At 39.5% G+C, this 10,975-nt stretch overlaps 1 protein-coding gene across 1 annotated transcript in view; it reads left to right on the forward strand.

Moving 5' to 3' along the window:
- ACSBG1 (acyl-CoA synthetase bubblegum family member 1) overlaps nucleotides 1-9,975 on the forward strand; it is a 66,857-nt gene extending 56,882 nt beyond the window's left edge. The window contains exons 13-15 of the mRNA XM_077829318.1: nucleotides 3,594-3,733; nucleotides 5,355-5,601; nucleotides 9,899-9,975. Coding sequence (XP_077685444.1) covers nucleotides 3,594-3,733; nucleotides 5,355-5,601; nucleotides 9,899-9,975 — 464 coding nt within the window. The remainder of the gene's footprint in view (nucleotides 1-3,593; nucleotides 3,734-5,354; nucleotides 5,602-9,898) is intronic.
- The last annotated feature ends 1,000 nt before the right edge of the window (nucleotides 9,976-10,975 follow it).

Raw genomic sequence — 10,975 nt, forward strand, 5'->3', positions numbered from 1 at the left:
AGGCCAATTTAGTCAAGGTGGATGTGGTCAACTCCCAATAACTGATGAGGAAGTGTCAATACCAAGAGAGGGAAAATTGCTTTTGTAGTGAGCCAACCACTCCCAGTCCCTGTTCAAGCACAAATAGATGGTGTTATGTTTGCAAATAAATTGTAGCTCAGCAGTTTCTAGTTGAAGTCTGTTTTTGAAGTTTTTTTTGTTGAACAATGGCTACTTTTAAATCTGTTATTGAGAGCTCTCCTACTGGGTTTTGGATGTACCATTCCTGATGTCTGATTTGTGTCCATTTATCCTTTTACGTAGAGATTGTCTGGTTTGGCCAATGTACATGGCAGAGGGGCATTGCTGGCACATGATGGCATATATTCCATTAGTAGATGTGCAGGTGAATGAGCCTCTGATGGTGTGGCTGCTGTGGTTGGGTCTTCTGATGGTGTCACTAGAGTAGATCTGGGGACAGAGAAGGCAACGGGGTTTGTTACAGGGATTGGTTCCTGGGTTAGTGTTTCTGTGGTGTGGTGTGTAGTTGCTGGTGAACAATAGACTTTTGATGTAACCTTCTGTTTCCCAAACATCATGTAATCAACTACATGGATTAACATAAGGTAATTTGCAAAAAGAAAAGGAGTACTTGTGGCACCTTAGAGACTAACCAATTTATTTGAGCATAAGCTTTCGTGAGCTACAGCTCACTTCATCGGATGCATACTGTGGAAAGTGTAGAAGATCTTTTTATACACACAAAGCATGAAAAAATACCTCCCCCCACCCCACTCTCCTGCTGGTAATAGCTTATCTAAAGTGATCACTCTCCTTACAATGTGTATGATAATCAAGTTGGGCCATTTCCAGCACAAATCCAAGTTTTCTCTCCCCCTCCACTCCACGCGGGTGGCCCCAAAGTACGCCAACATTTTTATGGCTGACTTAGAAAAACGCTTCCTCAGCTCTCGTCCCCTAACGCCCCTACTCTACTTGCGCTATATTGATGATATCTTCATCATCTGGACCCATGGAAAAGAAGCCCTTGAGGAATTCCACCATGATTTCAACAATTTCCATCTCACCATCAACCTCAGCCTGGTCCAGTCCACACAAGAGATCCACTTCCTGGACACTACAGTGCTAATAAACGATGGTCACATAAACACCACCCTATACCGGAAACCTACTGACTGCTATTCCTACCTACATGCCTCCAGCTTTCACCCTGACCACACCACACGATCCATCGTCTACAGCCAAGCTCTGCGATACAACCGCATTTGCTCCAACCCCTCAGACAGAGACAAACACCTACAAGATCTCTATCAAGCATTCTTACAACTACAATACCCACCTGCGGAAGTAAAGAAACAGATTGATAGAGCCAGAAGAGTTCCCAGAAGTTACCTACTACAGGACAGGCCTAACAAAGAAAATAACAGAACGCCACTAGCCGTCACCTTCAGCCCCCAACTAAAACCCCTCCAATGCATTATTAAGGATCTACAACCTATCCTGAAGGATGACCCAACACTCTCACAAATCTTGGGAGACAGGCCAGTCCTTGCCTACAGACAGCCCCCCAACCTGAAGCAAATACTCACCAGCAACCACATACTACACAACAGAACCACTAACCCAGGAACCTATCCTTGCAACAAAGCCCGTTGCCAACTGTGCCCACATATCTATTCAGGGGACATCATCACAGGGCCTAATAACATCAGCCACACTATCAGAGGCTCGTTCACCTGCACATCCACCAATGTGATATATGCCCTCATGTGCCAGCAATGCCCCTCTGCCATGTACATTGGTCAAACTGGACGGTCTCTACGTAAAAGAATAAATGGACACAAATCAGATGTCAAGAATTATAACATTCATAAACCAGTCGGAGAACACTTCAGTCTCTCTGGTCACGCGATTACAGACGTGAAAGTTGCGATATTACAACAAAAAAAACTTCAAAACCAGACTCCAGCGAGAGACTGTTGAATTGGAATTCATTTGCAAATTAGATACAATTAACTTAGGCTTGAATAGAGACTAGGAGTGGCTAAGTCATTATGCAAGGTAACCTATTTCCCCTTGTTTTTTCCTTAAAACCCCCCCCCCCCCAGACGTTCTTATTAAACCCTGGATTTGTGCTGGAAATGGCCCACCTTGATTATCATACACATTGTAAGGAGAGTGGTCACTTTAGATAAGCTATTACCAACAGGAGAGTGGGGTGGGGGGAGGTATTTTTTCATGCTTTGTGTGTATAAAAAGATCTTCTGTACTTTCCACAGTATGCATCCGATGAAGTGAGCTGTAGCGCACAAAAGCTTATGCTGAAATAAATTGGTTAGTCTCTAAGGTGCCACAAGTACTCCTTTTCTTTTTGCGAATACAGACTAACACGACTGTTACTCTGAAATAAGGTAATTTATCCATTAAACAGTTCATATACTGTTTACCACAAACTTTAAAGAGACATATAGACAATGACATTATTTCACCCAAGATTCATCTAAATGTTAACATTCCCTTTTGATCTCTGAATCAGTAGCTATAGTGATAGACAGGAACTGTCTGTTTACATGTCTAACATCTAACAAGATATAAATAAACACATACAATTAGTATCACCTCTAATTTTCTAACAATACAGATTTGCATTTCAAAGTTCCAGCCTACCTAACATGTCTCAAAAGGTTAACCCTGGGTCATTTAGCCTGCAAGCTACTTAACCCTTTCTGGCCATGTCACAGACTTTTTTTAAATCATTTTTTAAAATTTGAAATGACTCTTCACTTTAAAATGTCCTTTGTTTTTTAAATAAAACTAATCAAAAACATTTTAAAATGGTCAAAAAACAAAACAAAACATTTTGATTTTGAAGGAAACAAAATGCTCAGAATGGAATGACATTGTGACTTCTTGATTCGCTGAAAATTTCAAAAAATTCAGTGGTTCATTTGACCCCAAACAATTATTAATTATTATTTATTTTATTGGCAGCAAACCAAGAAATCTATTATTCATCCAGCCCTACTCTGGACTGCCCCAGTTACTCCCTGGCTGTTCTGTGCCGATCTGCTTCTTCTAAAGATCCATCTCCATGTGCTTGCTTGTGCTGGCCTGCCCCCTCTGGGTGGTTTTAAGGTTGCTTTTTATTATGGTGCCAGCTGTGAAAGGGATTTTCGCAGTTTAGCAACACTAGAGCACAAAGAGAATGAATGCCAGATAGCACTGAAGGGAGCCTAACTGCTGAAAATCCCAGGTTATCAGTAACACCTCGAGAGTCATAATTAATCTTCAGTTAACCAAGAGTTTAGGTTATCTGCAGTCTGGTATAAAGGGTTTTGCTTTGTATGCACAATAGTGTGTGTTTGTGTTTGTTAGAGAGGGAGAGAGAGTGCCCTCTAGGGATATTGCAAAGGATATATCTGGCTTTCAGGAAGGTTAATTTTCACAGCTAAACAAGTTTTGTTCTCTTTGAAAGCTATTGGTATTCCTGTTATCTTCTATTAGCAGGAATGTGATAAATGGTTCAGCCCACCTCTTAGGCAGCTGTGAGGAAATTATTTGAATTCAACTAATATGTTTCTTTTTATGCCTAGAGTTAATTATTACAGCTGGAGGTGAAAATGTGCCTCCGATCCCAATTGAAGATGAGGTCAAAAAGGAACTGCCCATTGTTAGCAATGCTATGTTGATTGGAGATCAAAAGAAGTTCTTATCAATGTTGCTGACCTTAAAGGTAAACTACTCTTACTGTTGATTTTGACAAAATCACACCCCACTAAACTCCTGAGATCTAAAATCTTCTAGATACCTTGTTAGTTTAATGAAGCCTGAAGTCTAGGGGTGAAAAGACTTGAAACTTCCTGGATATTTTTCTGGTTTGAAAAATAGCAAGTGTGTGTGTGTGTGTGGTTCCACATTGGGAAAAATGTTCAAATTACAAAGTCTGCTGGCTTTACTCACACTGGTAGATTTGCTGTGAGCAAGCAGGATTTGGCCCTTATGCTGTATAGCAGAAAAAATACTTCACATTCATTTCTAATATTCTTCCATAAACAAAACAAGACTTACTTTCAGTCTAAAATTCAAATTCACTTGCATTAAGAAAAACCTGGAAGAGCAGAAGTGAGGTCTCCATGAGAGTTCAGCATTTGCCTTCTCTATAACGGCTGTTGTCACTCTGCACAGGCAGAGTCCTTAGAATTTTAAAGTCTCAATACATAAAAAACAAAAGGCTACACAGTTTCATAGCTACTTACACAAAAGGCTTTTCTGGCCATGTTTTCTCATTACAATTTATGCTTAAGACAGAGAATGTTTACTTTCTAACAGACCCTATTTTCCACCTATTTGTTCCTTTTGGGAAGAAATCAAAGAATGAATTTAGGAACAAGATTATGAATAGCTGAGCTACAGGATCAAGCCCAACTGAAAGATTGTCCTTTGTTAAAATGCAAATATTGTAGTAACAGAATGAAAAAAAGGGCCCAGTATATTATTATATAAAACTTCTTGTCTCGGGTGTCCCAGGGTTAGTCACCCTTTATATTTATTATCTCTGTCACTGATTCCTCCCCACCACCAAGTGTAAAAAATATATTTTTTTTCTAATTTTAAACAGCAGCTCTGTCTCGAGAGATCAAACAGAACTATACAATTTTCAGTAAGCCATTTTTGTAAACAGCATCTTGAATACATTTCTTGAAATAACAATGCAATTGATTTGGAAAAACACAGGGTATGTCTACAATGTGATAAAAAGCCCACAGCACCCAGTCTGAGAGCCTAGATCAGCTGACTTGGGCTCCAGGGCTTGGGCTGCAGGGTTAAAAATAGCAGTGTAGAGGTTTGGGCTTGGGCTCAAGCCCAGGCTCTGAGATTCCCTCTCCCTTACAGGGTGTCAAAGCTGGGCTCCAGCCCAAGCCCAAATGTCTACACTGAAGTTTCATAGTGCTGCATCCTGAGCTCCGCAAGCCTGAGTCAGCTAACTCTGGCCAGGTCTTTTAATGCAGTGTAGACATACCCACAGTGCTAAACTTATTCAGAGTATATACAGAGCTTTTTCTATGTTAAATATTCTGACATGTTTCAAATGTGATCATGTCACATACATGACGATCACATATTAGCCAGCCTGTTTGCATTGTGTGGCCAAATTGACAAACTATCTCTCATCTAGCAAGAGTCTACAAATGGTCCCATTTTGTAGACTTAGGACTGCAGTTTGGACTGTTTCACTTAAGTTTTGATACTCTGAGCTGCCCTCAAATCCCACTGGTTTGAGTGGGGATTGAGGACACTTAGTGCCCTATTGGAGCCAGCCATTAATACTGAAACTCTGTCACTTGATATTGTAGAGTGCTCTGGACCCAGATACATCCGATCCTACTGACAATCTGACAGAGCAAGCCAGAGAATTCTGCCAGAAAATTGGCAGCAAAGCCACTAAAGTGTCAGAGATTGTGGCAACAAGAGATCAGGCTGTTTACCAGGCCATTCAAGAAGGAATCGACAGAGTCAACATGAAGTCCACTGCCAGTGTTCAGCATATTCAGAAATGGACAGTCCTGGAAAGGGATTTCTCCATTTCTGGTGGAGAATTTGGTGAGACCTCTGCATACTAATCTATACTGAGATACTAAGTGAATACAGGAGGGGTGTGGAGTACTGTAAGATTGGGATTTCTGTTTCTCAGGAATGGTGCAGATGGGAGTTATATAGCTCTTCCGAAACAAGTGACAATTCTCTGATAGCAATTCACACTGTCAGATTACAGAACAATGATATTGATACAATCTCAGGGATGTCAACCACTCCAGGATAAAATCAATTCATATTACAATTTGAAATTTAACCCATGGTTTGTGAAATATGGGAGCTTCATAAAAACCTTAATATAACATACTAGTAAGTTATCCTTGATCAATTTTTTTTTTTAAATTAAGAAATTCAAGAAGTCCTACAATTTTGGTGCCAGAGAAAGAATCAAAAATAAAAAAAAAATTATATAATCTATATGCCAACCTATTTAATAATTCTTAATTGGGTCCACAGCTTTTTCTCTTTTTAGAAGAAGGTAAAATGAAGTCAGTTTAATCAGAGAAAACAAAATCTTATTGTAACCCTTGCTTAAAAATTAACCAGGAAATCAAGGTCATTTGGCAGCCAAGGCCTGTCTTTTGTGGGGAGGGAAAATTATGAGCAATAATTAAATAAATAAATATATGTTGGTGAAAGATTTTCTAGTTTCTTGCTTCACTAACTTTAACTTCTAACTAATGGAATACAGAATATTTATGCGGACCCCTGTAGGTATTTAAAGATGTATTGTGTGCCCGGGATCCCAGGGGAGCCACCCTGAGGTAACTCAATTCAGGCAAACTGCAAAGAATGGGGCAGGCAATCCCCAAAGCTGGTGGATATTCCAATACTTAGATTTACCAAGTCAGCACAAAACAGCTTCTATAATACCTCACTGATTACCCAGAAGCCAATGATACAGTTCCCTTAAAGTAACTCAGCCTCCCCCCAGACATCCAAGTCAAATATGATGAGGATTACTGAAAATCTTATTCATCATATAAGAAAATTCTACCAATCCCAAAAGATCAGACACATTACTTCCCAGATTAATGAATATTCCAGTAAGCGTGTAAGGACACGCTTACAGCCAATCCTTATTAACTAAACTAAAATCTATTAAAAAAGAACATATTGGTTAAAAGATCAGTATACATGCAGACATGAGTACCATTCTGAGATCAGTTTTATAGTAGAGATGGTGAGCGTTGTAGTTCAGAATTAGTCCAATGTTCATATTCAGGGTGATCCAGGCAGGACTGGAGATGACTTATGACTCAAGCTTCCCCACATAAAGCATCAAGCAGATCTGAGATAAAAATTATCAGGACCCAAGACATCTTTATACAGTTTCAGGCCTTCTCTTTACAGCATGGAGTCCTTAAGCGAACAATAGGCAATCAGAGAGACTTTGAAGTAGACCTATTTCCTAAGCATCACCGGTAATTAGCTACATGGATTAACATAAAGCAATTGCCTGTTTTCCAACATTCACAGAGAGATGAATACAGTAATATTATTATTTTTACAGTTCATTTAAATGTTAAGGTCTCCTTTTGATCTCTGAATTAACAGAATACAGCATAGACAGGAACCGTTTGGTTACATGTTAACCTCAAACAAGATATAAGTACACACATACAATTAGTATCACCTCTAATTGCTAATAATACAGGTTTACATTTCAAAGTTCTAGCCTATGTGACATACAATGGCCCTAATTACCATTTACATACTTTTCTAACATGTCTCTAAAGGTTGAATTTGGGTCATTTATCCTGCAGGATGCTTACCCTTTCTGGCCATGTGTCACATATTGTATGAAAGATTTACACTGTTGCCAAATACACAGAAGATCTAGTAAAGGAAGAAAGGGACCATGTCAAAGGTGGGAGGTTAATATACATGTGGGGGGCCTGTTTCTGTCAGTGTTAGTTTCTTCCAGGTTATAATCTTAGCCTTGAGCAGCATCTTGGATAATACTGTCTAGCGGTAAAATTTTCAAAAGTGCCAAAGTCACATGCCAGTTGTTCAATACCAGAATGATTTCCGATCAAGTGAATTTGAACTGTGCTACTGGATGAAAAGTTTGAGGCCTTGATTCCTTCATTCACAACATTATTTCAGAACGGAAAAATTCTGTATTCTAGTTTGTGGCTGAACTGAGATGTCTGAAAAATAACAGTGTGGTATCCATTACATTCTATTTCTTTAATAATGCAGACAGCATGTCGTCCTTCCTCTAACCTTATAGGGTTATAACAATGGGGTGTCCTTTATAGGAATGGGGTTCATGTTTACCAAGTAGATAGATATGACTTTTTTCCAAGAAGCTGATTTTTTTAAAATAAAGTGTCTTGGGCATAAATGAATTGTGGGGCCCATCTACTAGGACCTACTGGAGGTTGTTGCAGTTGTTTGGGAAACAGTGCGTGCATTTCTACAGCCCTGATGACTTATTTCTTTCCACTCAAATCCATCCACACCATAGCTATAGTTACCTTCCCTGTCTACTACATCTCATCCCACTGACTTAAATCCCTCCAATAGCTTCTTGACTCATTCTGTCTCAGGTTGAAATTAAGCTTCTCCTTCAAGGCTCTGTACTGATACCATCAAATGATTAGCTACACCAATTATACTCTTAGCATGCATCCATGTGTGTGAGAGTGGATCCTTTTTTGGTAGCAGTATCCTCTATGGCTGCATCTGCTTCCTTCCACCCTGCTGACTAGTGTAGCTGAGGGCATACTTAGTGTCTTCTCTCCATCCATTCTGACTCAGTTATCCCCTATAGTCTCCGTGAGTGGAGTAAGCATATATCTCCCAACTCCTATTTGAGCCCTGGCTACAGTAATGCTGAGTTATTACATTCCTTGCTCCGTTCAGTATTATAATGATTTTGTCTTTAGTGCATATCACATGAAATTGGGGGAGAGGGGATAGAGAGAAAAGTAAGCAAAACACAACCTCACAGAAAGTAAGATGCAATTTTTGGGAGGACCTTGTGAGTATGTTACTCTAGGTTATTTAAACCCAAACCTATGGTAACTAATCTCTGTTTTCCAGGTGATATCAGGAAACAAATTGGGGGGGAAACAGCACCTCCCTCTGATAAATGATTGGTATACATGAGTGCTTCTACCCAAAAATCCTTGTTTTTATTGAGTACAAAGCACACATCTAAAATAGAAATAACTTAGAGCACCCCGGAATAGAGTTACCCGAAGTCTGAGGCAGTATCCAGTGACAGCAGCAGGTTTCTGGTGGCTGGCCTTCCTCCTACGCGCTGGGGAGATAGCTGTCAGACTGCAAGCTCATAGAAATCCTCTCAGAAGAACTACTCCAAAGTACACACACTAACTAAATTCTTTTATACGTAATTCAAAACAAAGCATAACTCAAAATAACCCCTAATGGGCTGACCATTTCCCTAGCAACAGCAAAGAAATCTCAATTTCTTCTTATCAGTAAAGCAACTCTAGCAAAAAAACGTACAGGCAGGCACCCAGACCAAGATCAGCTATCCTTTAATACTACAGCTGAGCAGATGCTTTTGTCTGCCTAAGCAAGGCCAAATTCTTTCTCGCGATGTGGGGTCCTCGCTTCCAGCCCATGGTGGCTAAGTGCACAGGTGGCTGCAGGTTATGTCAAGTCCAGGGCTCTTGTAACAAGTAGACACAACCCTGCTAAGGGCAGGTCTACACCAGAAGTGCTATATCGGTGTAACTGCATTGCTGTAGTGTGTCTGGTGAAGGTGCTCTATGCCGATGAGAATTCTCACCTATCGGCATAATTATCCACCTCCAGGAGAGGCAGAAGCTATGTCAGTGGGAGAGCGTCTCCTGCCAACATAGCGCTGGTGTGAACAACACTTAGGTTGCTGTTACTTTCATTGCTTGGGGTGTGTGTGTGTTTCTCACACCCCGAGGAACGCAAGTTAGATTGACTTAAGCAATAGTGTAGACCTGCCATAAGAGAGGGCTCTTTAACTAAGGACATTAAGGGAGAAAGCTTGATTAGTTCTCTTAAAGTATTACTAAACTGGGCAGTAGCTATTTTGTTACCTCTGGTCATGAAGCCTGACATTGCTTTGTCCACAAATCATTTGGACTGAACTACTTTGTTTCTGCCCCAGCTGTTCTACAGTTCCTGTGGGAGATCAGCCATTGAAGCAACAGGAACATCTACTAGTCAGTCCCTTTGCAGGAATGATGTACTAGGGCTTGTTGACCCTCCAGCTAGGAAACTTTGCTGTAATTTCTCTCTCCTCTTGTAATCAACTTTGGTTTGTTTTTTGGTGATATGTTTTTTGTTTTAGGTCCTACGATGAAATTAAAACGACTTGCTGTGCTTGAAAAATACAAAGATGAAATTGATTCATTTTACAAAGAATAAAGCTAGTCTTCGTGCCAAGTATTGTCTGCAAGTTTCCCATGAAGCAAAACAAATTCACCAACTCTGTGTTGCCGGAAACAGCTCCCAACAAATGCATTTGAGGATTTAATTTTTTAGGCTAGCACACCTACCATTTGTTTTGCACCCTATGCAACAGGCATTAGAAGAGAAACATCCATATAAAGATCTAGTTGTAATTCAGCCTGCAAAGTAATAAAATTTCTTGCTACAGATAAGTATTTATATTGCCCGTCGTGAATATTTTACTTTTGGTCTTAAATGAGTTAAACTTAATGACATACTAATGTGGGTTTAACTGTTTATTGTAAGGATGTAGCTCGTATTCTTATGGGGGGGGGGGTAAAAGAATAAGAGAAGACTAAGCAACACCCTGATGGATATTTCCTTACAGTTTTTATAGTTCTGTAATAGGCTAAATTGATTATAATTCAAATGTTTGGTAGACATAACTAATCAAGTGGCACTGTTTAATGAAACTGTTACATCCTCATAGTATCAATAGCCATTGAGCCCTAACTGAAATTAAAACATCAACAGCTCTATAATGTTTTCAGTGAAGAGCATCTAAATAATCTTGTACCAAAAGAAATGCTACATATTGTGGCCTAATTAATTCCTCTTTCCAGCCTTGTAGCTTGTCAAGTGAGTTCTGGATTGACCATCCCAAAAAAAGACAATGAAGATTTTTTCAATCTTTGGTTCATGCTGAAAGACACTTCAGTTTAGCATTTCCCAAAGAGTCAAGTGATGAGTTGGTGGGCATGAACAGAAATAACAGCTCAAGATCAAAATCTAGACCAGGTCAAAGGATGTCTCACTCAATGCAGGGGCCCTGATTCAGAGTGGATAAAAGTCATGATTTTAAAAAAATATTTAAATGCAGGTTTATTTAAACAAAACTATTTAAAATTAAATTTAAAGTGACAGCCTCTAAAAGCCTAAACTTATCTATTAATCATTTAAATTAAAAATAAAGCAG

This window comes from Eretmochelys imbricata, chromosome 10 (genome assembly GCF_965152235.1).
Source record: "Eretmochelys imbricata isolate rEreImb1 chromosome 10, rEreImb1.hap1, whole genome shotgun sequence".
Taxonomy (NCBI): domain Eukaryota; kingdom Metazoa; phylum Chordata; order Testudines; family Cheloniidae; genus Eretmochelys; species Eretmochelys imbricata.